The sequence below is a fragment of the Hippopotamus amphibius genome, chromosome 17, assembly GCF_030028045.1.
Source record: "Hippopotamus amphibius kiboko isolate mHipAmp2 chromosome 17, mHipAmp2.hap2, whole genome shotgun sequence".
In the NCBI taxonomy this organism is placed as follows: Eukaryota; Metazoa; Chordata; class Mammalia; order Artiodactyla; family Hippopotamidae; genus Hippopotamus; species Hippopotamus amphibius.
Genome location: NC_080202.1, coordinates 57,070,013 through 57,093,909, shown reverse-complemented (window position 1 = coordinate 57,093,909; position 23,897 = coordinate 57,070,013). Strand labels below are relative to the sequence as shown.

The following is a 23,897-nucleotide window of genomic DNA, read 5'->3' as shown; positions in this document are numbered from 1 at the left end:
TCCTTCCCTCCCGCCCGCACCGGCAGCCGTGTCTCCTCCTCCCTCCCTGAATCTGCAGCCACTGGAAACAGGCTGAATTAATCAGCTGCTGCCGCTGCAGCGGCTCCTCGCTCACACGCGCTCCCTCGCTCCTCTCCTCTTTCCTCACTCTTTCCCTCTCGGTTTTGCTCTGTCTCCTCCTCTCCCTCTCTGCGGGTGGTGCTGCCAGTTCTGCAGCTGACTCGCTGCGGCTCAGGCTCTACCCCATGCTCTTTAAACGGGCAGAGCTATGGACGGCCCATCAGGGCAAAGGCAGCAAAGTGAGTATGCCAGCTGGGCTCGATGCCCCCGTTCCACCGCCTGCTTCCCCGCTCTGTGTCGGGGGCTCTGGGTTAACGGTTGAAGATGAATGCTGGACCAGAGGCAGCTTGGATTACGAGGTAGCGAGGACCGGACCGTGGAAGGAGGCTGGGGATGGGAGCCAGAAAGCCGGTGTGTGTAGCTGCGCGCCAGGCTCCTGAGTCACCCAGAGCGGGACGGGAGCCTGAGTTTCCCCGAGGGGCACCCTGTCAAGGTGTGCTGGGACCCGGGTCGTCAGGCACAAGGCTCGGATGCCAGCCCCTCCTCGGGGCCATTAAGGAGGCTTTTCTCGCCAGACCATATGGGTCACTGAGATAGGAGCCACCAGGGCCGCCGGGGGGATTTCTTCCTAGGTGTTGGCCGCATGAGGGGAGGAAGGAGACGGGTGAAAGTGCCAAGGTCCGTGTGAGCGGAAGAGTGAGGAAGAGGAGGGGGCGCCTCTGCTTGAGGCTTTTGAGTTGCTTGTCTACAGACAGTGTTGATTTGTGTCTGGCCAAACTCAGAAGAGATTTATCGTGACACCTACAATAGACCCCGGTGGACAGTGGCCGAATCTTTGCTTCAGTGCTTCAGACATCGTGGAGTCCAGCTTTGGGTCCCCTCCCCACCTGCACCAGCCAGGAAGGCTGTGACCATGGGGCCTGGCCAAAGGGCCAGCTGGTTCTAATTAGTGGTTATCTGCAGTTACTAAGGCCAAAGGCCAAGGCCAATTCATAATCTGTCTACGTGAGCCTAGGGCACCTTGATTCCACTTTCTCCTGAAACAGGTAGAATAGGAAAGAAAACAGCTGCTGTGCTGACAGAACCTCAGAGGAGTCCCAAAGGGACAGGGGTTGGGGGCTGGGGGCTTCTGGTTCTGAGCCACCTGAGAAACCTGACCGAGGTGGCACAGGAGAGCCCAGGTGTGCGGGCTCTTGAAGCCTCATTAGACCGACCCAGATGCTTACTTTGGGCCCTGGCGAGTTGGTCCCGTTCAGTAGCAGGTTCCTTGCAGTTCTGATTTGACAGGGCTGGGTCACCGCCTGCCGCTGCCCCAGGGCCCAGGCCCTGCCCGTGTTCCCCTTAGATGATGAAGCGGGCTACGATGGGCGAGTGCTGGCAGCCTCTCCCGAGCCTCCACTCCCAGAGCCTCGAGTTCCTCTGTCAGGTCCAGTTGAGGCTGAGCACTTAAAACAGTGGGGTAGGGCTGCTCCTACCCAAAAACCTTCAGTGTCGGGAGAAGCAGGGCCACGCCTCCCCTCTCTGGTGTGGAGGTCTCGCATAGCCAGCGCGCCTCAGCCTCGGGAACATCCTGGAGGTGCCTGGGGGTGGGGAGTGAGGGTTTCTGAGCGTCTGGGAGGCCGGAAGAATTGCCTTTGGGTACTTAAGTCCAGGGCAGATTCTCCTCGCCCTCCTCGGCCCTGGTAGAGGCAAGAAGAGCAGACCCCAGATGGCACGTGTGTGACGGGGCTTCCTGTTTCTCACACCATCCCTGTCCTTGCATAGACACCCCCCACCCCCACCCCGGTGGGTGCCCAGGCACTGGGTGCCCAGCCTGACTCTGTGCCCTGAGGCCAGCGGAGCCTGCTCGCCTACGAGCCCTTTCTGAATTTCCTCTGGAAACGGTGAAGGTCTTTCACGAGTTTCCTCAGCTTTGCTTCTCACACCGCATGGGGAAAAGCCATGGGGTGATGAGAGAAACAGTGATTTTATCTTCCCCGGGACCCTCCTGCTGGAGACGGGGTGAGGAGTTGCCACTGGGCCTCAGTGCGCAGCCGCGGCAGTGGGATGAGCGGGGCTGGGGCCGTGGAGGGTCAGCTGGCCTGGAGGGCTGTGTCCTGGCCCTGGGGCGCTGTGCGGGCGGGCACTCTCTTCAGGAGGCATGTAATTACAGAATGGCTTATTTTTTCTCTGCTGCGCTGTCTTTAATCTCCAGTCTGGAGTTGGTGCTGCAAGCCAGACACAGCAAGCAGGGGCGGACACACGCCCTCAGCTCTGCCGTCCACATCCCACCTCTGCCGGCCCTGCCCCGGGAGCATCTGCCACCCTCCGGCCCTTCCTCCCACACCTGGAGAGGAGCAGAGTGCAGGTTCTCAGAACCTGGAGGCAGGGAAGGATTGCTTGGGGGTGGGGGTGGGAGGTGGTGCCTGGAAGCAGGCAGCAGATGCAGGACAGCCACGGGGCAAGCAGAGGGCGCTTCCTGAGTGTCCGAGGTCTAAAGGTCTCGCCCAGAGGAAAGCCGCCGCCCTGGCTCCCTGGCTGCTCCCCTTAGCCTTTCCCTGCCTTCCAGAGCCTGGCACTCGTTCCAGACCCAGCAGCTTCCCAGGTGATTCTGCAGCCCCATGGGATTTGTCGGCCCTTCCTTTCTTCCGCCCTCTGGCATGCAGCCTTTCCACCTCTGCTGGCATGCAGCCTTTCCACCTCTGCAGGCCTGCCCTTCCCTGCCTGCAGGAGGTTTGCTCACTTTATCGTTTCTAGAGACTTGGCCTAGGCAAGTCCATCCTGGGAACCCACACATCCCACTGGGGAGGGAGCTCGGAAGGTTGCGCCTGAGGGAGGAAGGGGCAGGGGGAGAGGAGGCTGGGCCTCCCAAAGTCTCTTCTTCTTGGGCTTTCTTGGGATAAGAGGGGCAGGCATCCTCCTCTGGGCCGGCCCCTTGGACTTGAGAAGGTCTGTGGTCTCCCTTTGCTGTTCTCTTCCCTTCCCACCCCTGGCGGCTTTCTTGCCTCATGCCAGGAGTCTAGGAGGCAGAGGTGCAGGCCTTACCTGCCACTCCTTTGTCCTGGACCACGGCCTCTCAGGGAGGCCCCTGGATCCCTGCCAGAGGCAGGTGGGCGCTTTGGAGTACAGTATTTACCCTTGTGGGTGTGGCGGCTCCCTGCCCGGAGGGCCGTTTCTTCCGGAGCTGAAATAACCAGTTATCCCCTCTGGGAAGAAGCAGCTCTCATCCTCATAATCCCCCAAAGCCACTGTGGAGAGCGGGGATTAGGTGAGATTTAGCCAAGGGATCTGGGAGGTCTTTGGGCCGGGCCCACTCTGGAGCCCGTACTCACCCCTCAGGCCGAGGGAGCTGGCGTCAGGCCAGCGTGGGGCCTCCACTGGGGGGCACCCCACCGTGCCAGGTCTGCGCCCAGGGGATACAGCCCCCAGCCTGTCAACTCCTAGTCATGGAGATGTGTGTCTGCAGAGGGTCAAGGCTGCCAAGGAGGGGGTGGATGTGGAGACCGACAGGGAGGAGGAAACCCAGATGGTTTGTGGGCAAAGCCAGGGCAGGACCCCAGGGATAGGAGGGAACGGGGAGGGCCGTGAGTCCAGGCAGCCGGGGCATCACTGGCTCAGTGACTCTAGGCCAGGACTCAGTAGATAAGCCCAGCCCCTTTCTTGGTGCCCCAGGTCCAGGGCTTCGTTCTTCCTACTCAGGAACTTTCCCTGGTGGAAGCCCACACTGGTGCTCTTCAGGTGGCCCCTGGGAAACACCTACTCCTCTGCTAGGCCCTGCCTTCCTTGGGGGCCTTCTTTTTCCCAGGACCCCCGACTGGGGATCTGTGCATCAGATCCAACGCGGGCTAGGTCTCACTTCCAGAAGTTTTGATGCAGTAGGTCTGGGGTGGGGCCTGGGCATCCACATCTGTAAAAGGCTCCAGGTGTTTCTGCTACAGATCCTGGGTTGACAACCCTGAGGAAGGTGTCATCAGGCCCCATGAAACTACATGTGCGTTCACTCATTCACTCACTCAGTGTTCACTGAGCTGCCGCCATGTGCCAGGCACTGTCTTATTGGTTGGTGGAGGGGTGTGGAGATGGAAGAATCCAGTACCTGTTTTCAGGGCATTGGCAGTCTGGCACGAGAGCCAGACAAGTAAATCTATAATGACAGTCCTGTGCGATGCTGCCTGTGAGCCAGGTTGCCTGGGGTGCCGTTGGAATACAGACCTCCCCCTGTACGTGCAGCCCTGGGTTTTGGGAAAATTTCCCAGGGCTGGTGGTGTTTGAGCTGAGTCTCGAAGGAGAAGTAAGAGTTGTCTGGGGCAGGGAGAGTGTTCTTGGCTAGGAAAATCCTAGCTGGCACAGGAGCTGGGGGAGGCTGCATGCGGCAGGCGCAGCAGGGAAGGAGGCTGGAGGAGCTGGCAGATCCCAGGCCACGCTCAGGAGTCTGGGCTGGACTTTAGAGGTAAACAGTGTCAGTTGATCAGACGTGCGCTCACTGGCTGGGGTGTGGCGGTTGGTTTGGAAAAGGGTAGGGGCTGGGAGGTGGGAGGGGGAGGCAGGGGTTGGGGGGAGGGGGAAGGGCTGGGGTGTCTGGGTGAGATGGTAGCTGCAGGAGGGCTGCTGGCTCTGGCGGGGAGGGCCGGGTGGCAGTTTCGGGGTTTTGGACGTATCGACTCATAGGTACCTATGAAACAGCTGTGAGGCAGTTCAGGAAATGGGTCAGAATTTGGGGTAGCGGTGAGGCTACAGGTGAAATTTAGGAGTTGTAAGCTTATGAGTGGTGGGTGAATCCACATGGCTGAGGTTGCCCTGGAAACGTACATAAAGCTATGGAGAAGATGTCATAGAGTGGACTGTGGGCTAGACGGACAGGGGAAAACAGGAGAAGAGCGCAGGAAAAGGGGATCTCAATGGAATAGGTTAGGCCATGGGATCACATAGGACAACGTACTGGGAACCACCTCCATCCATACCGCATTCCACCCACCCTCGGTGAGATGAGAGCGTGGTGCGGTCCGTGCAGGTCCTTTCCTGGAGCAGCTGTCTTTTTTCTGAGATTGTGTCCTTCCTGATGTCGTAGGGTTGCGGTAGCCTCCCTTTAATGAAATGGTGGTAACAGAAGTTGGTGGGGTTTTTTGCTTAATGCTTTTACTAGGAACAACGTAAAACTAGCATCTCTAAGTTAGTTCTGTTCTCCCAGAACTTTGTTTGTTTGTTTGTTTCCAATCATCTTATTACAAACAGTGCTACAATAAATATTTTTGTACAGATATCATTTGACATAATTTTTGTCTCAGAACTTAAAAATAAATTTATGTATGTATGTATGTATGTATTGGCTGTGTTGGGTCTTTGTTGCTGCGCACGAGCTTTCTCTAGTTGCAGCAAGTGGGGGCTGCTCTTCATTGCAGTGCACGGGCATCTTATTGCGGTGGCTTCTCTTGTTCCAGAGCGTGGTCTCTAGGCGCGCAGCCTCAGTAGTTGTGGTGCACGGGCTTTAGTAATTGTGGCACATGGGCTTTAGTAATTGTGGCACATGGGCTTCAGTAGTTGTGGCACGTGGGCTCTAGAGAGCCGCCTCAGTAGTTGTGGCGCACAGGCTTAGCCGCTCCGAGGCATGTGGGATCTTCCCGGCCCAGGGCTCCAACCCTCGTCCCCTGCATTAGCAGGCGGGTTCTTAAGCACTGCGCCACCAGAGAAGTGCCTGTTCTCTCCACTTAAACAATACATATTTTCTGGCCCAGGAAATCGGAAGGATGGCCCCAGTGCAGGAAGGTGGGGGCTCAGTGGTGAGCACGGTCTTAGTGGGGCCAGGGGATGCTGATGGTGGTGGGTTGGGAGTTGAGTGAACGGTGAGTTAGAAGACTGAGTATACAAAGGTTTCTTTCTGGTTTTGTTTTAAACTTGGCTTTGAAGAGCAGAGGACTGAGCACTCGAATGTCTTTTAATTTGGTGGAGATCTGAACATGCTCACGCCCTGAGGAGCCAGGGTTAGTGGAGGGAGGGTGGGCGGGGATTTGGGAGGAGGGAGGAAGGTTCTAGGGAGGTGGGAGGGAGAGGACCTGGGCCTTCTGAGAGATGCTGAGCGCCTCTTCCGCTTCCCTCCAGGGCGAGCCACCCTTGGCCCTGGGTCTGTCCACCTGGAAGGCCCTCAGCATCCTGAAGGAGCAGCTGGAGGCGGTGCTGGACGGACACCTGAGAGAACGGAAGAAATGTCTTACGTGGAAGGTAAGGTGTCCTCACGGGGAGCCCAGAGCCTAGTGGGGGGCGGCGGAAAAGCTTGGGAGGCCTGTTCTTGGGGCCATTGACTTGCCCTGCCACCCTGGACGGTGTGATGCAACCAAGGCATCACTAAAAATCAGTAAGAATCCGGGGTTCCTTTCAGAGTGATGTCCTTACCCCAGCTGAGACCAAAACGAGAGGACAGAGGTGGCCGCGGGGACTGGATTTGGTGGTGAGGGAGGAAGGCGGCCAGATCCTAGTGGGACAGAAAATCTTGCCTCCTTCCTGCCCCGCCGTGGCCCCGGGGCCTCTCACTCCTGGCCTCCTGCCCCTTCCTCCTCAGGAGATGTGGAGAAGCAGCTTCCTGCACCACAGTAACCGCTGCTCCTGTTTCCACTGGCCCGGAGCCTCGCTCATGCTCCTGGCCGTGCTGCTGCTGCTGGGCTGCTACGGGGGCCAGCCGGCGGGCAGGTACTTAGCCCGCGGCCCTGCGAGGGGCTTCTTCCCACCTCTCGCAGCACAGGGTTTGGGCTTGTCCCTCTCCTGCCGCCTAGGACATCCTGGGGAGAGGGGAGCTGCCCCACAGTCAGCGCCCAGGTCGCGCAGGAATCTGCAGTCCCTTGGCCGGCTGCTGTCGGAACCATAAGGAGCCCCTCTCTTCGGAAGGGAGTAGGGCGGGCAGTGTGGGGCCCTGGGTGGGCTGGGCTGGAGAGCCCGCGCTCCCCGCCAGCACCCCTTCGCCTCTCCCGGCCAGCCGCGGGGTGGAGCTGGTGAACGCCTCTGCGCTCTTCCTGTTGCTGCTCCTCAGCCTCGTCCTCACTGGGCGCCAAGATCGGCTGAAGCGTCGGGAGGTAGAACGGAGACTCCGAGGGATCATTGACCAGATCCACGGTGAGGCCAAGGGGTGGGCGAGGCGCTTGGGAAAAGATGCCCTGGGATGTGTCAGAGCCCTGGAGCCCCCGTCCCAAGCCCCAGCAAGGAACCCCAGCATGTTGGTGTTGCCTGCGGTCAGCATTCTGGGGATAAGGATGCCCTGCTCTTTCGTTATTGGTGCAGCAAGAGCCATGGGTACCCAGGCAGTTGCGGGGGGCCGGGGGTGGGGGTGCGGGGAGGGGGTGGGCAGGAAGGCTAATGGCTCCTCAAAGCCAGGAACCAAATTATCTTAACCTTTGACATTTGTATCCCTCGTGGAGCTCAGCACACTCCTCAAAGCCCTCAGAAAAGTTAGCAAAATGTATTTGAATGGAAGTGGGGTACAGAGAATAGCAGTGTTCAGAGGAGGTGCAAGTGCCTGGGCTGCAGTGGTTGGGAGGCGACCTTGCAGAGGGAGGGGAAGTGTTGGAATGAGCGGTGTAGGTTGATGCAGGCCTTCTGGGGAGGGGAGGAGAGCAGACACAGCTCCATAGGTATGGGCTGGATCTGGGCGGTGTGTGGATCCGTGGGTGAGGCTGTTTCCCTCTTTCCATTGTCATCAGATGCCCTCAGGGATGGCAGGGAGATCAAGTGGCCAGATGCCATGTACCCAGACCTCCACATGCCCTTTGCACCATCCTGGTCCCTGCACTGGGCCTACAGAGACGGACATCTGGTCAACCTGCCAGTTAGCCTGTTGGTAGAAGGAGACATCATAGCTCTGAGGCCTGGCCAAGAATCGTTTGCTTCTCTGAGGGGGATCAAGGTAGCTGGAGGCTTTCCTCCTTCCCTGGAAATGCCGTGGGAATGTCTACCGGCAATGGTGGGAGGGTCCCTGGGCTTCATCCGGACGCTTCCAGCCCAGCTCATGGGTTTCTTGGCAAGGGCTGTAAGAGAATGGAGAAAAGCTGGAACATCTTTCTCCTTGTTCTATTCTTTCTTCTCTCTGATCCACAAGCTGCTAGGAATTCAGACCCCCAGGCCCCACCCTGACTGACTCCTTGCTTACTGAAGGTCCCTAACCCACTGAGCTGTCTCCAATGGTCCAGGATGAGTGGCTTCCCTGGAACCCATTAATTACCCTCGATCTCCTCCCCTTCGTCGCTGGCAGGATGATGAGCACATCGTCTTGGAGCCAGGAGACCTGTTTCCGCCTTTCTCTCCCCCTCCCTCCCCCCGAGGAGAGGTGAAGAAAGGGCCACAGAACCCCCAACAGCACCGGCTCTTCCGCGTCCTTGAGACCCCTGTGATTGACAACATCAGGTAGGGGCGCTGCCCTGCCTTCCTCCTGTCCCCCGACATCCTGTGAGCAGGGGGCATGGTGGGGGTGGTGCCAGGAAGGAGCTTGGTTCATACTGAGGCCCCTTGGGGCAGGCATCTCTGGAGGGCCTTCTCTTTAGCATCTTGTGAGACTTCTTAGACTGGGCGATTTGACCCCCTTGCCGTCTGAACCCTGTGGGGGCAGTTTCGGAGGCTGCCACAGGCCCCGGGCCACAGTGACCGGCAGACCACTCGGCTAGGGAATACGAGAGAATTGCAGGGCCCAGTGATGCTCAGTGAAGGGGTGGGCTTCCGGCCTCTCCTCTTTCTGCAGGTGGTGCCTGGACATGGCCCTGTCCCGCCCAGTCACTGCTCTGGACAACGAGAGGTTCACGGTGCAGTCAGTGATGCTGCGTTACGCAGTGCCCGTGGTCCTGGTGCGTGAGGCGGGGCTGCCTGGCGGGGGGGGGGGGGGGGGGGAGGGGGGAGGGTTGGGGAGGCCAGGACTTGGGGGAGCCCAGGGGCCAGACTCAGGTGAGCATGTGAGTGAAGACTGGAGGGTCCCAGCATGAGCTGGCCAGTGCTGCGGGCAGGGGTGTGAGTGGCAGAAGACAGGGAGCCTCAGAGCCTGTATCCCCCTCTCAGGGGGTTAAGGCAGTGTCTCTCCTGTTCCCAACAGGCTGGCTTCCTCATCACCAACGCCCTGCGCTTCATGCTAAATGCCCCCGGCGTCACGACCTGGCAGTACACCCTCCTCCAGCTACAGGTAATGACTGCCCTCTCCTCTCTGTGATGCTTTTCTCCTTCCCTGAGACTGGGTCCCCTCATGGTGCCCTCACTGCCCCTCCCTCTCTGCAGTCCAGGGGTCTCTCAGGCTTCAGCTTCAGAGCGCCTGCTTCCCTTCCTCCCTTCTGCCCGCTGCCTCCAGCTGTCCCTTTTTACTCGGGGGAGGACCCAGGGCCAGGGAAGCCCTTCCCTCCCTCTCCCTCCCTCCCCTCTAGCAGCTCTCGGGGAGCCTCAGTGTGGCTCGCTCTTTCTCGGTCTTTCCCAGGTGAATGGTGTCCTGCCCATCCTCCCCCTGCTCTTCCCTGTCCTCTGGGTCCTGGCAACCGCCTGCGGAGAAGCCCGTGTCCTGGCCCAGATGAGCAAGGCCTCCCCCAGCTCCCTGGTAGGTTATTCCAAGGCATTGGGGCAGGTGGGGGTGGGGGACAGTGCATAAAGAACCCAAGACAGGAGCACAAAGAGTCGGCTCTGCCCCAGCAAACAGGGGCAGAGGTCCAGCCCCCACCCCCACCCCACAGCCCAGCGCACAGGCAGGCCCTGGGCAGCTCTCCAAGGGCTTTGCCTTCTCCGGCCAGAAGGGTCTCCAGACCAGGCTCCAGGGGTGGCTGAACGTCTGCCCTGGCTCTTAGCAGATGGGGGGTTCAGGGGCTGCCCGGGCATCCTTCCCCAAAGGCACGGCGAGCCTTGCTGGCATGAAGCCCCCACCCTCCAGCCTGGAGGCCTGTGAGAGGGTGGCAGTTCCTCCCCGAGGCTCATACCCTCTTCTCTGCGCAGCTGGCCAAGTTCTCGGAGGACACTCTGAGCAGCTACACAGAAGCCGTCTCCTCTCAGGTACACGCGCCCGGGATGGATTCTTCTCCAGGCCCTGTACCTCCAGGCCGCACCCCCTCGGGCCCCTTCCGGAACCCTGCGACTCCCCTACCTTATGGCTTTTGAGCCTCCCATGGGCTCTTAGAGCCCCGCGGTCCACTGGTCCCACGTGGGTGTGTCACTGCCGTGCAAGACACAGGCTTTTCCACCCGACTTGCTGGTGCCCCCCAGACCTTTCCTCTGTCGGCCCCAGAGGCCATCTCCAGGGAAATATGGCCGAGCCCTAGACGGCCTTGCGAGCTTTGTCTCTGCCCCCAGGAGATGCTGCGCTGCATTTGGGGCCACTTCCTGCGTGTGATCCAGGGGACATCGCCTACGCTGAGCCACAGCTCCAGCCTGCTGCACAGCCTGGGCTCCGTCACGGTGAGGGCGGCCCCGCGGGAGGCCCCGGCCTCGGCAGGCAGCTCTCTGGCCGTGTCTGGGGGGCATCAAGCCCGCTGCCCGGTCCCCATCTCTCCCTGCAGGTCCTGTGCTGTGTGGACAAGCAGGGGGTCCTGTCGTGGCCCAACCCCAGCCCGGAGACCGTGCTGTTCTTCAGCGGCAAGGTGGAGCCCCCGCACAGCAGCCACGAGGACCTGACGGACGACCTGTCCACCCGCTCCTTCTGCCATCCCGAGATCGAGGAGGAGGTGCGGCCTGGGCCCAGCTGGTAGCCTCGGGGAGGGCGCGGCGAGGAGCTGGGGGAGGGCTCAGGCCTCAGGATCTGCTTCTGAGACGGGGTACCGAGGGATGTGCTGGCCCTGCCTCCCTAGCCCGTGGCGGTCGTCGGGACCCCGGTCCGAGGCCTGTGCTCCTTGTTCTTCCAGCCCCATGAACGAGACGCCCTCCTGGCCGGCTCCCTGAACGCGACCCTGCACCTTTCCAATGAGCCGGAGCGCGGCAACTGGCCAGGCGACGGCCCCAAGGCCCCCGAGCACTACTCTCACCACAGAGCACACGGCCGCAGCAAACACCTGTCCGGCTCCAGCGTGAGCTTCAGCAGGGACACAGAGGGCGGTGAAGAGGACGACCCCGGCAAGGTGAGGCGAGAGGCTGGAGAACAGCCACCTCACCAGCCACAGGGGCTGCAGGGATGCAGCCCAGCCTGGACAGACGCAGCCCGAAGCACAGGCGTCTTGGCCTCCATTACTGGGCCTCCTGAGGCCTCGCCTCTGGCTCTTCCGTGAAGTAGGCCCTTGCCCACTTTCCGGGTTTCGCCGATGGTGGTAATCGGTTGAGGCAAGACCCCTGCTCCTAATCACAGCCTTCAAGAGACAGAAAGCCGGGACTGCCCCAGTGGTCCAGTGGCTAAGACTCTGCTTCCACTGTAGGGGTCTCGGGTTCCATCCCTGGTCAGGGAACTAAGATCCCACATGCTGCTTGGCTGGAAAAAAAAAAAAAAAGTACAAAAGACAGAAAGCCAGTAGCTCCCTCTAGAAATATTTCCCCTGGCTGAGGAAGGGTCTTGGTTGCTTGTTGCTTGGTCTGCTCAGCCTCCTCTGAGCTCGTGACAGTGTTGTTGGCCACAGATCCTAGAAGCAGCCAGGAGCCAGGAAGGATGGGGAGGGGCTTTGGGGAGGGATGGGAGCGTGTGAGCACGTCCTGCTGGGAGGGGGTGCCATCTCTTGGGGACGCCCCCATTCCCCTCCCTGTCTGAGGCCCCCCTTCCCCTCCACGTTTCCTCCAGACCCAGCATGGGCTGGAGGCGGAGCCCTACGAGGCTGAGGACTTCGTGTGTGACTACCACCTGGAGATGCTGAGCCTGTCCCAGGACCAGCAGAATCCCTCCTGCATCCAGTTCGATGACTCCAACTGGCAGCTCCACCTCAGCTCGCTCAAGCCCCTGGGCCTCAACGTGCTGCTGAACCTGTGCAATGCCAGTGTCACCGAGCGGCTGTGCCGCTTCTCAGACCACCTGTGCAACATCGCCCTGCAGGAGAGCCACAGCGCCGTGCTGCCTGTGCATGTGCCCTGGGGCCTCTGCGAGCTTGCCCGTCTGATCGGTACGCGGCTGCCGCCAGCCTCTTCCAAGAAGCTGGGCCACCGGCTCCAGACGCGCCAGCCCCAGGCGTGGCCTTGGTCAAGAGCACCGGCAAACCTCTGGGCTTCTGATCGACCCCTCTATTTACTCTTTTGGCTGCACTGCTTGAGGGATTTTAGTTCCCCAACCAGGGATTGAACCCGGGCCCTCAGCAGTGAGAGTGCCGAGTGCTAACCACTGGACCACCAGGGAAGTCCCTGATCAGCCCCTCTGACCAGGCACCGCCGCTTGCCGGCGCTTCCTCACCCAGGAAGATAACTGCCCGCGGGATGGACGGGTGGAGGGAAGCCACGCAGCCTGACTGGAGTTCTCTCCCCACCGGGGAGGGCGGTGCGGGGACGGGCTTCCTCCCAGAGGCCCAGAGCTGCCGTCCCTCCTCCTGCAGGCTTCACTCCCGGGGCCAAGGAGCTCTTCAGACAGGGCAACCACCTTGCGCTCTACCGCCTCCCCAGTGCCGAGACCGTGAAGGAGATCTCGCTGGGGAGGCTGTCCTGTGTCACCAAGCGGCGCCCGCCACTCAGCCACATGATCAGCCTCTTCATCAAGGACACCACCACCAGTGAGCCTCCCCGGCCTCGCCCACTTCAGGCCAAACCTCCCAGGAGTGGGGCGGGGCTGGGCTCTTTTTAGGGTGTCTTTTTTTAGGGAGCCCTGGGCCGATGAGCGTTAGATTCTTCCCGAGACCTCACACATGGCAGAGATTGGCTTCGGGGACGGGGGCAGGGATGCTGGCGGCCACAGATGATGAGACTGTCTGGAGGACGGGCGGCTTAGTGCCTGCAATACATGCCCAGTGGCCTTGCCTACAGGTTTGCTGCCATGAGGCCTGGGGAGGTCCCACCCCCAGGGGCTCCATTAGTGCCCTTCTCAAGGGTGGCAGTATGTCCCCGGAGGTCAGGGGGAGGGGCGGGGTGGCTTGGGCACCCACGGCTTGGCCTTCCTCTCCCCCCACTGCCCTCAGGCACAGAACAGATGCTGTCTCACGGCACGGCCGACGTGGTCTTGGAGGCCTGCACGGACTTCTGGGACGGAGCCGACATCTACCCTCTTTCGGGTTCCGACAGGTAGGTAAGGAAGCAGGTGCCGGTGGCCAGAGCAGGCAGCTCTGGCAGTCTGCCTGCCCGGCGCCCGGGGTGGGGACATCCCGGGACCACTCACCTCACGTCCACCCCCCTTCCCTGGCAGAAAGAAAGTGCTGGATTTCTACCAGCGAGCCTGCCTGTCTGGTTACTGCTCTGCCTTTGCCTACAAGCCCATGAGCTGCGCCCTGTCCTCCCAGCTCAACGGCAAGTGCATCGAGCTGGTGCAGGCGCCCGGCCAGAGCAGCATCTTCACGACATGCGAGCTGCCCAGCACCATCCCCATCAAGCTGAGCGCCCGTCGCGGCAGCTGGAGCTCAGACGGTAGCGTGGGCCCCGTCCCCAGGGGCCAGGGGCCAGGAGGGCTTCCAGGGGCCTTGACGAGATCGTAGCGGAGGGCACAGCAGGCACAGCACTGGGCCTGGACTACCGCGGTGGCTCTCACTGTCTGGTGACGTGGGCGAGCCCCGTAGTCTCATCTATAACCAGGTGCTTCCTCTGCCCTGCTCACGGGTTCATTGTGCCGCTGCAGGGGGATGACGTATAGGAAAGTGCTTTCTTTGAAGGTTACGAAGAAGTAGCATGTATAGAGCATTAGCCTTGTTTGAATCAGACAAAAGACCGGGTCACAAACTCTGCTGGAGCAGGGCTCCACCCACCCCTCCCCTCTCCGCCAAACACACAGCCTTCCGGGGTCTCATGACCCAAGAGACCATGAACTGAAGCCATTGCTGAGGGTGGGGCCCGGCCCCTAGCCCTGGACCAGGGATTGTCACCTGACTGATGAGTACCTTTCCTTGTCTTTTTCCCTGTGTCTGTTGGCTCCTTTATGTCGTGGTTGTGCACGTGTGTGACTGTGTGTGTGTGTGGTCCCCTGGGGCCTGCGTGCTCATTGATTTGGGCGTGGCATCTGCATGTGTGGCCCTGGGCTGCCTCCTGGAATCTGCCGGTTCCTGGCTGTCCTGCCTGGGCCGCGTCCTGGCCGGGCTCTGTGTCTTGTGCCTCCTGAAGAAGGGATCGGGGAGGTGCTGGAGAAGGAAGACTGCATGCAGGCCCTGAGTGGCCAGATCTTCATGGGCATGGTGTCCTCCCAGTACCAGGCCCGGCTGGACATCGTGCGCCTCATCGACGGGCTGGTCAACGCCTGCATCCGCTTCGTCTACTTCTCTTTGGAGGATGAGCTCAAAAGCAAGGTCGGGGAGCCACCCCCACTGCTCCCACGGACCCTGTTCCCCACGGCCTTTTGGGCCCATCTGTTCATTGCCGTCTGCCTGGTGCAGGTGTTTGCAGAAAAGATGGGCCTGGAGACGGGTTGGAATTGCCATATCTCCCTCACACCCAATGGTGACATGCCCGGCTCTGAGATCCCCCCCTCCAGCCCCAGCCACGCTGGCTCCCTGCACGATGACCTGAATCAGGGTGAGGGCAAAGGTTTGGTGGAGGACATGAGGTGGGCGTGGGCTGCTCCCCTTCCTTGGCGCTACGGCTAGAAAGGGCCTCCGTGGAGCCCTCCCTTGGGAAAGGGCTCTGATTTCCCTGTGGTAACGGCGGTCGACAAGGTGAGGGGAGAGGACACCTCAAAATGGGAAGTGTACGCCCCCTGCAAGGCAAGGAAAGGACCCCAGAAGGCTGGCCCCAAGGTGAGGGACAGGCTTTTGTCCCCACAGTGTCACGAGATGATGCGGAAGGGCTCCTCCTAATGGAGGAGGAGGGTCACTCGGACCTCATCAGCTTCCAGCCCACGGACAGCGACCTGCCCAGCTTTCTAGAGGACTGCAACCGGGTATGATGGCGGGGTCTGTTCCCCTGGAGCCCCGGGGTTGGCACGTGGCTGATCCAGGGCAGAGGCGTGAGGGAGGAGGGACCCTGAGGCCACTGACATCTTTGCTGTCTGCAGGCCAAGCTGCCCCGGGGCATCCACCAGGTGCGGCCCCACCTGCAGAACATCGACAACGTGCCCCTGCTCGTGCCCCTCTTCACCGACTGCACCCCTGAGAGTGAGGAGCGTGGCTGCGGCTACGCGGCCAGCCCGGTTGTGCAGAGCGCTGCCAGTGCCTGGGCACCCCGTGGGCTCTGGAGGGATGTCGGCTTCCCACACAGGGAGCGGAGGAACCTGGGCTGGGAGGAGCTGGGGGCCTTGTGGGCTGAAGCTGTGGGCGGCCCGTTCTAGGGAGTCAGGAGTGACAGTGTTCATACGATGTTCACGAAACTGGGGGCAGGATGGTCCCAAAGAGGGGCCTGTTTTCCCTTGTCTCCTGCTTTGTCCTGTGGGTCTGTGCCCGGCGCCCCATGTGGGCCTCCGCCTGCCTGACTCTCGTGCCCCTGCCCCTGCCCCCTCAGCCATGTGTGAGATGATCAGGATCATGCAGGAGTACGGGGAGGTGACCTGCTGCCTGGGCAGCTCTGCCAATCTGCGGAACAGCTGCCTCTTCCTCCAGAGTGACGTCAGGTCAGGGCACCGACCTTTTCCTCCCCGAGACCCCACAACCAGGCTTGCCCTGGTCGAGACCAAGGGCCCCGGGCTTGACAGGGAGAAGAGGGAGTGGGTGCTGGCTCAGTCCCGTGGGAGCTGGGGTCTTGGCACGCTTCAGCTGACGGGTGGCTTCCCCCCTGCGTGGACCAGCATTGCCTTGGATCCCTTGTACCCGTCCCGCTGCTCCTGGGAGACCTTTGGCTACGCCACCAGCACCAGCATGGCCCAGGCCTCGGACGGCATTTCTCCTCTGCAGCTCTCAGGGCAGCTCAACAGCCTGCCCTGCTCCCTGACCTTCCGCCAGGAGGACACCATCAGCATCATCCGGCTCATCGAGCAGGTGGGGGTGGGGGTGGGGGGGGTGGCGCAAGGGGGCAGGGCCTGCTCGGGATGGGGGTGGTCTCGACACAGGACCGGCCTGAGCTCCCGAGGGTGGTTCACCTCCAGGCACAGCTCTCCCAGGCAATGTAGTTTGCCTCCGCCCCTCCCTAGTGGGAACATCTGGGGCCTGGCTCTTGGCTGAAGCTTAGCAGCTGTGGGGCCTGAGAGAGGCCACAACCTGTCCCTTCTGGTCCCTAGGCTCGGCACGCCACCTATGGCATTCGCAAGTGCTTCCTCTTCCTGCTGCAGTGCCAGTTGACTCTCGTGGTCATCCAGGTGAGGTGGGGCCAGCATGGCCGTCGCCCTTCCCTGCTGGCCCCTCCTCTGCTCAAGGGCCAACTGAGAGGCCAGGGGGATGCAGCGCAGCCTGGGGGGCCCCCAGAGCCTCTGGGAACCCCCTTGGCTTTTGGAGATGACCCCACGGGCAGAATAGTGTCCCCTCCAACGCCATCTCCTCTCAGCCAGGACATGAGTCTCTGGGCACAGGGCGAGGCAGCCCTAGGGCTCCTAGCGTCTTACTCTTTGCCAGAATCTAATCGTGCTTCCTGGCTCCTTCTGGTCCAGTTCTTCTCTTGCCTCGTCCAGCTGCCGCCAATCCTAAGTACCACTGATATCCTGTGGCTATCCTGCTTTTGCTACCCTCTGCTCAGGTGAGAGGCTGGGCCGCCCCTCCGTGCCCAGACAGGCAGGGTTGGGAGGTCACCAAGTGTCCCCAGGAGCCCAGGTTCAGGAAGCCACGATCAGTGCTCACTTCTGGCACAGGAGGCCCCAGGGGACTCTCTCCCCATCTCATCCCATCTGCCCAGCAGACTTGCCCTCACTCTCAGGACGCCTGAAATCCTTCCCACATGAGAATTTGGGGGCAGAGGGTCACAGTCGCCAAGTCACCACCCTTCACCGAGCCCCTGCTTTTCAGCATCTCTCTGCTGGGGAAGCCCCCCCATAGCTCCATCATGTCGATGGCAACAGGGAAAAACCTTCAGTCCATTCCTAAGAAGGTAAGCAACGTGGTGCCCCATGAGCCTGGGCTTTTCCTGAGGAATGCCAGTGCGGAGGGGGCTGAGGCTTGGGGAGGGAAGTGGGGGGTGGGGGGGTGGGGAATTCCATTGGAACTTCCCTAGGGCAAGGGGGAGGGGTGGCACAGAGCTGGGAAAGATCCTTGCTCCTTATCCCCCAGGCCTGCCCACTTACTGAGGACCCCGTTGGATCCGGGTGCCCATGGGGCAGCTCCCTCGGGTGACGGGCCTTCTCTTCCCGCAGACCCAGCACTATTTCCTGCTCTGCTTCCTGCTCAAGTTCAGCCTCACCATCAGCTCGTGCCTCATCTGCTTTGGCTTCACACTGCAGAGCTTCTGCGACAGCTCCCGGGCCCGCAACCTCACCAACTGCTCCTCCATCATGCTGCCCAGGTAGGTCCCCCCCCGACCCCCCCACCCCCCACCCCCAGTCCACCTCCCCGGGGCGCGGAGGAGGCTGAGCCCACACCTTGCTCTCGCAGCCACACCGACACGGCTCCAGCCTGGTTTGACGACTTTGCCAATGGGCTGCTGCCAGCTCAGAAGCTCGCCGCCGCCCTGACTGTCCTACACACTGGTGAGGGGCTCCCTGGCGTAGGGGTGCTGGGGGCTGGTGGGGCACCCTAGGGACGAGGCCTGTGGCCATGCAAAGCCTGACATCCGCCACCAACCCCATGTCCTCCAGTGTTCATCTCTGTCACCCACGTGCATCGCACCAAGCCCCTGTGGAGAAAAAGCCCCTTGACGAACCTCTGGTGGGCGGTGACCGTGCCCGTGGTGTGAGTCTCTCTGGGATGCAGGGCGGGAGCAGGGCAGGGGCTGCAGTGCGGCTGTGATGTGAGGGCAGGCTTTGGGCCAGAGGTTGAAGGGTGCCCTCCTTAAGCTACTCCTACTGAGAAGAGCAGGGAAGGAAGCAGGAGACCCCAGCTGATGCGGGGCTGCCACTTCCTGCAGGCTGCTGGGGCAGGTGGTCCAGACGGCAGTGGACCTGCAGCTGTGGACACACAGGGACAGTCGTGTCCACTTTGGCCTGGAGGACGTGCCTCTGCTGACGTGGCTCCTGGGCTGCCTCTCCCTGGTCCTCGTGGTGGTCACCAACGAGGTCGTGAAACTGCACGAGATTCGGTGAGCCACCGGCTGGGTGCCTCCTCTGGGCTCAGGCATGTTCCCTAAGCCCATCACCCCCAGGGCACCGTTTCTGCCACCCTCCCACCGCTCCTGCCTCCCTCCTCCTTGGGTGTCCTGGCCGTGCCCTGATCTGGGGGTCTGCACTAACCTGGACTTTAATCCCTGTCCCCCTGCCAGGGTCCGGGTCCGCTACCAGAAGCGACAGAAGCTGCAGTTTGAAACTAAGCTGGGCATGAACTCTCCCTTCTGAGCCATGGGCCGTGGTGGTCATAGTTGCCCTGGTCCCTGGGGCTAAAGCCAGACCCATTTCTGAGTCTGGGGAGTTGATATCATGAATGTTTCAGGGTTTGCTCTTGCATCCCATGGCACTGGAGGCCCAGCTCCTGGTGTCAGACCCAGCTGTCATCCTGCCTGTGTCCCCCGGGGCTTCCTGAAGAGATGCTGAGCTGCGGCCTCAGTGTCAGGACAGCCTGGCTCTTCCTTGCCAGGGGGAGACCCCTGGGCACTTGAATGTATGACCTCATGCGCTTAATAGAGAGCCGCCCCCCTTCAGGGTTCCTGAACCCAGAGCCCTCTGCTCTTGGGTTTTTGGGCAGGGCCATGAACCGTGGCGCCTGAGCTTCCATCTTTTGTGCGAGAACGGCTGTGGGAGGTCCCAACAGCTCTCCAGGCCACTGTTGAAGGCAGGGGTGGTGGTTCATCCTCCCTGTGCCCCTCTCATCCTGTCTTCCTGGGGCAGGGCCTAGATTTGGCCCTGAGTACTCTCCCTCCGTTCCTCTGCGGGGGAGCCTCATGCTGGGACCCGAAGATGGAGCAGAGCCCCCGCCTGGCCCTGGAACCTCCTCCTGTGTCTGCCCTCAAGCTGGCCGTGAGAGCCAGTCTTGAGGTACAGCCCAGGCTCCTTTCAGCCCCTGCCCTAGTTATCCTGTGAGACTGTTTTTACTGGTGTATATTTTTTACTGGAAATGAGCCTTTTGGGAATGAATACAGACTGGTTTGTATTAAAACTTATAAATTGCTGACGAAAAACCTGTGGCTGGTCCATGAGGCAGCCACTAAGGGGCCCACCCAAGGCTTCGTCCAGTGAGGGAGCCCCTCCCCAAAGGAGGGCCCAAGCCTTCCTCCTTGCACGTGGGCGGGAGCACTTGGGTCCGGCTCAAGCGCGACCCCTGGCCTCAGAGGTCCGTGGCGCACATCCAAACACACAGCCCGATCACGTGGAATGACACTTTCATTGGTGTTAGTTGGGGGAAGAGGTTAATGGTTACAGAGCCGGGGCTTAGGCCAACCAGGTCAGGCTTCCAGCCCCAAGGTGGGCAGGGGGTGCTCTTGCTGTGGTCTGAAGCCCCTCCCCCACTGCGTCCTCTCAGGCAGTTATAGATAGAATAAATTCCATTTAAAATATATGCATTTCTCTCTGCTTAAAAAATAACATTTACAGTTGGAAAAGTTTGGACTTTGGGGTATCTGTTTAAGGGATTTGTTAATCCCACTGCCCCCACCCCTGCCAGCTTTGCCTCACTGAGGGCAGGCAGGGGCGGGGGCAGAGGCTGGCCCCTGGCCGCTTATTTACATGTCTGGGGGACCATACCAGACACACCGCTTCCTCCAGCCTCTCAGGGCGCCAAGACAGCACAGCGGGTGGACAGAGGACCTTGGCTCAGGGACTTGAGACACTGGGGGGACAGAGAAGACACCCCAGAAGCCCGGCCACCACCTCTTTCTTCCTGGAGAGGAAGCTCTTACCAGGGTCCCTGTCCAAGAGGCAGGGCCATCCTGTCAGATTACACACTGGGAGGGGGCTTTGCTGAGATGTCAGTTCCAACAAGTCCTCTCGGCTCCCCACGGGGCGCCTCCTGGAGCCTCAGTGCTGACAGTCGCTGGCTTGGAGCAGCAGGAGAGACCCCGCTAGGGCAGCAGGGGCGTCTTCCATGCTGGGGCGAAAGGCAGTGGCCACAGAAGGTCATGGTGGGCACTGCTGAAGGCTGCCGGCAGGTCCAGCTCAATCTAGCATGGCATCCAGCTGGTTAGCCAGGGCATCGAACATGGTGCTGATGTCATCCAGGATGTGCTTGGTGGAGGTGCCAGGGGGGCTGCCGCAGGGGAAGGACTGGGTCAGATCAGCCAGTGGTCTGCACCCTGCTGGCCCTGGGCAAGGGGGCTGCCACTGGGAGTGTGGTTGGTGCAAGCACTTTGTGTGCATCTTCTCCTAATTCTCACAACTTCCCCAGGCAGCAGGAGTTACCGTTCCCTTCCTTGCACAGACGGGCTGGGGCTCACAGGGAGAAGAGACTTGCCCAAGCTCACATGCCTCTAGGGGCAGCCACCAGGATTCCCTGCAGGTCAGATCTGGGTGACCCCAGAACACAGACTTCCCCCATCCCAACAGGGGCTCCCAGCCTGAGGATCTGCCTGACATGACCATTAAGGTCCCCCTCCCAACATTCCCAGAACCCTGAGAAAAGGATTCAGGATTCCAGAGGAGCTGCTCTTATGCTGCCTTTTCCACCTCCCCGCCCAGCAGCCAGCACCCCTCACCCCTCTCGCTCCTCAGCACCAATGCTCTTCTCTGCGGCCCGCAGTGCAGCTGCCAGGGATGAGCTGGTCTGCTCCAGTCTCTGCTGGTCCCGGCCTGGGCCCGTGGCCCCAGTACTCTCTGGCCTTGGAGGGGGCACGGGGCGGGGACCGAGCCGGGGAGCCAGCTTAGGGCCAGAAAATGCCAGCTGGGTGCAGGCCACAGACACAGGCTTGGGGGCTGTTCCTGCAGAGACAAAGAGGGTGGCTTGTGACTCGGCTGGGCTGGGCACAAGCCCTGCAAACACCACCCTCCCCACAGGCCCTGCCTCATACCTGCTCCGGGCACCTTGATGAGGGCAGCAGGGGGAGCCAGGGGCTCCATCTCCCCGGGCCGCCAACTGTTCTCCAGAGCCGGCCCCTGGCAGGGAGGCACGGGGGGCTGGGTCGGGGTGCCAAGGGAGAGAGGAGCTGGAGCTCCAGGGGTTGGAAGGCTGCTAGGGTCAGGCTGGGGAGGGCTGGGAGAGGCCGAGGGGGGCTCGCCGGGGGTCTGCGAGGGCAGGGGGGCAGGGGGGCTGGCCGCGGCGCCGGCCACCCCGAAGGCCAGGAGTGCCGTCTGCAGGGGCTCCCTCTCCCGGCATTTGGGCCTCCGCTTAACAGTGTCTGACTCTGTGAGGTTGAAGTCGAGACTGGCGGGCACAGGCGTCTCCCGGGGTGGGGGGCCCGTCTCCCGGGGTGGGGGGCCCGCCGGCTTGGGTCGCTGTTTGATAGTCAGGTTTCCCTCCTCTGCAAACGGGAGCCCTTCCCCCGAGCTGCCCCGCGACGGGGGTGTCCCCTCGGGGCCTGGGTCCTCTTCCTCCGTGTCCGATGCGGCGCCGGCTGGGGCAGGGGGGCCGGGGGGCTCCGAGGGGCCCGTGGGTTCGCTCAGTGTTCGCCTCCGGGGCCCCGCGGCCCCCTCCTTGGGCGCCGGGCTCCCCTCGGGCGGCGGCGGCTCCGCGGTGGGGCCAGAGACCGAGCTGAGGCGCTTGGGGGGCGGGGGCGGGGGGCCTTTGCGGCGGGCCCGGAGTGCAAAGGACTGGCTGCGGGGAGCCCCGCGGGCGGGGGTCGGGCTGGGGCTGGTCCGCGCGAGGGCGCTGCGTCCTGGTCGCCGGGTGAGGGTGGCGTAGCTGCCCAAGGCGCTATCCACCGGCCCCTCGGCCTCCCCCTCGGCCTCCCCCTCGGCTGGGCCGGGGCGGCTCAGGCTGTGGGACCGGCGCTTGGGCCGCGGCGGGTCCGGAGGAGCGGCAGGGGGTCCGGCCAAGTAGGAGAAGGCCCGGGGTGCGCCAGGAGGCGGCCCAGGGGCTGGGCTGGAGAGCGAGCCCTGGGGGTACATGAGAACGTAAGGGGGGGCCCCTTGGCCAGGAAGTGGGGAACACAGCTTAGGGGGCCGCTCTGTGCCCTCCGGAAGGTTCCTCTCCTGAGGGGTGTTGGGGTCTCCGCCACTGGGCTGGGGGGCAGGCTGTTCCTGCGAGTGGCCGGACCCCCGTGAGCGCGCCCCAATGCTCTCCTGGCTGGGGGAGCGGGCAGGGGGCCGGGGGAGCGGCTCAGGGGCCCCCCCTGCCATGGCCGCCTGTAGCTCCGGGCTCAGCTCGCTGCCCTGGAAGGTGAGGAGGCGCGGGCCAGCTGCAGCCTGCCCGTCCCCATTCTCCAGCCCCTCAATGGCCATCAGCTCCGGGCCCCTGGCCAGCCGGCGGCCACCTTCACCTGGGGCCTCCCCCTGCAGTAGGCCCCTCCGAAGCTCAGCCAGCCGCCTCACCCCCAGCATAAGCTTCTTTTGATGACCTGAGAAGGGGTGGAGAGAGGCGGCAGCGTTAACTGTGGCTGGAAAAGGTCACCCTCGTCCCTCCTGGACCCCAAAATGTTTTTGGAGACCCGTGGAGGCACGTGGGGGCCCAGCCAGAAGGCCCAGGGTGGTCCTCACCGAGCTTGTTGACGCCAATCTCCTGCAGCTCCTCCCACGTGAGGTCGGCCACTAGCCCCATGGAATCGTAGCCACTGCTCACCAGCTGCTTGTGGTACTGGGGCAGCCCCAGCGCGCACAGCCACTCCAGCAAGTCCGCCTGCAAGAGCAGCAGCGTCGGCCCCCAAGCCAGGAAGGCACCGCAAAGCCGCAGCTGAGGGTGGGAGCCCGGGCCCCGTCACCCACTCACCGGGATGTAGTTGGGCAGCCACTCGGCGATGCTGAGCTGGGCGATCTCTGAGGCAATCTTCTTCCTGTGCCCAGGCTTGGTCACCCCGATGGCCGTCAGGTCCTGCCACACAGAGTCGTGCCATGAGACCCCGCCTCTGCCCACGCGTCCTGCACTGCCCTCCTGCTGCAGCACCTACCTCGGGCGTCATGCGGCTGATGGTGGGCACGTCGTAGCCAGCCTGCAGAAAGTGGGCAGTGTAGCCCTCTAGCTGGAACTCGCTCAGCCAGTTATGAATGGCCTGAGCATCCTGTGGCGTGGGGGGAGGGGTGAAGTTAATGGAGCTGAGTCTGCCGGCGTTGGTGGGGGGGCAGGGTGCCAAGGCCACAGTCCAGCCATCGACCCCAGCCTCCCCAGGGGCCTGGTCTGAGCAGGGACTTAAGTCCACACTGAGGCCCGTCCCACCCCCTACCGTGGGCCCACAGCCGGACTCCCCAGTGGAGGTCACACCTTCCCCTCCAGCAGCTGCTCCGGCCTCACGTCCTGGGTGAAGAGCGGCTCCCCGGAGCGGTAGTTGGCCAGAGGGCGGTGGTTCGGGTTGTCTTCAAGGAGCGAGAGGAATAGAATCAGGGTGGTAGGATGAAGGGGCGCCAAGCCTTCAGCCTCCCCCCCTGCACCTCTCCTAGCCCACCCAGGCCCCAGTCTCCCTTCCTACCTGGCAGGGACGGGGGGTGCAGTCCCAGCAGCACCTGGTCCTCTCCGGCAGAGGGCAGCGGCTGGAGACAGGGAAGGAGCTGACTCTTGTTTGGGGAACTGGCAGTGGGGGTGAGGGGGCCTGGCCCTGGTCCCAACGCCCCCTCCCTCCTACCTGGGCATTCTCAATAAGGAGGCCGGTGCTGTGACCATTGGTGCCCTCGGAACTCTGCCCGCTGCCGGCACTGCGGATGCTGCCCACGCTGCCCTCACTGCCCACACTGTTCCTGTCACCTGCTGCAGGGGGCAGAAGCCAAGGGGTTAGAGCCCCAGTTGGCCCTGCCAACAGCT

The 23,897-nt window shown here is 62.1% G+C and overlaps 2 protein-coding genes across 10 annotated transcripts in view; one reads left to right on the top strand and one right to left on the bottom strand.

The window, feature by feature from the left end:
* The first annotated feature begins 87 nt into the window (after positions 1–87).
* On the top strand, positions 88–19,576 carry TMEM94 (transmembrane protein 94). 8 transcript variants are annotated; one of them, XM_057715982.1, is made up of 31 exons: positions 90–299; positions 6,136–6,255; positions 6,593–6,720; positions 7,004–7,140; positions 7,725–7,927; positions 8,273–8,424; positions 8,756–8,858; positions 9,101–9,187; positions 9,473–9,589; positions 9,979–10,035; positions 10,333–10,437; positions 10,539–10,703; positions 10,881–11,093; positions 11,741–12,056; positions 12,480–12,653; positions 13,056–13,158; positions 13,280–13,497; positions 14,188–14,366; positions 14,454–14,592; positions 14,841–14,956; positions 15,071–15,170; positions 15,514–15,622; positions 15,797–15,986; positions 16,226–16,303; positions 16,592–16,677; positions 16,944–17,025; positions 17,288–17,436; positions 17,526–17,620; positions 17,729–17,822; positions 17,998–18,168; positions 18,349–19,576. In XM_057715982.1, exons 1-31 carry the CDS (start codon positions 246–248, stop codon positions 18,419–18,421), a joined length of 4,113 nt encoding a protein of 1,370 aa, XP_057571965.1. In that variant the 5' UTR covers positions 90–245; the 3' UTR covers positions 18,422–19,576. The 8 variants fall into 8 exon arrangements, 7 of the variants coding, with proteins under 7 accessions (XP_057571967.1, XP_057571968.1, XP_057571969.1 ...); XM_057715980.1 differs by having other exon boundaries at positions 91–299; positions 14,185–14,366; XR_009050006.1 differs by lacking the exons at positions 17,526–17,620; positions 17,729–17,822; positions 17,998–18,168; positions 18,349–19,576 and having other exon boundaries at positions 88–299; positions 14,185–14,366; positions 16,790–17,025; positions 17,288–17,423.
* The window catches only part of CASKIN2 (CASK interacting protein 2), a 14,647-nt gene continuing 10,134 nt past the window's right edge, over positions 19,385–23,897 (bottom strand). Inside the window, exons 12-21 of one of the 2 annotated variants that reach the window (XM_057715989.1) lie at positions 23,722–23,843; positions 23,569–23,629; positions 23,364–23,455; positions 23,053–23,163; positions 22,875–22,976; positions 22,646–22,784; positions 22,481–22,506; positions 21,022–22,045; positions 20,710–20,932; positions 19,385–20,264 (exon numbers count right to left, since the gene is read on the bottom strand). In XM_057715989.1, coding sequence (XP_057571972.1) covers positions 20,174–20,264; positions 20,710–20,932; positions 21,022–22,045; positions 22,481–22,506; positions 22,646–22,784; positions 22,875–22,976; positions 23,053–23,163; positions 23,364–23,455; positions 23,569–23,629; positions 23,722–23,843 — 1,991 coding nt within the window. In that variant the 3' untranslated portion in view covers positions 19,385–20,173. Of the gene's footprint in view, positions 20,265–20,709; positions 20,933–21,021; positions 22,507–22,645; positions 22,785–22,874; positions 22,977–23,052; positions 23,164–23,363; positions 23,456–23,568; positions 23,630–23,721; positions 23,844–23,897 lie in introns of both variants that reach the window. The other variant, XM_057715988.1, reaches the window with a different exon arrangement.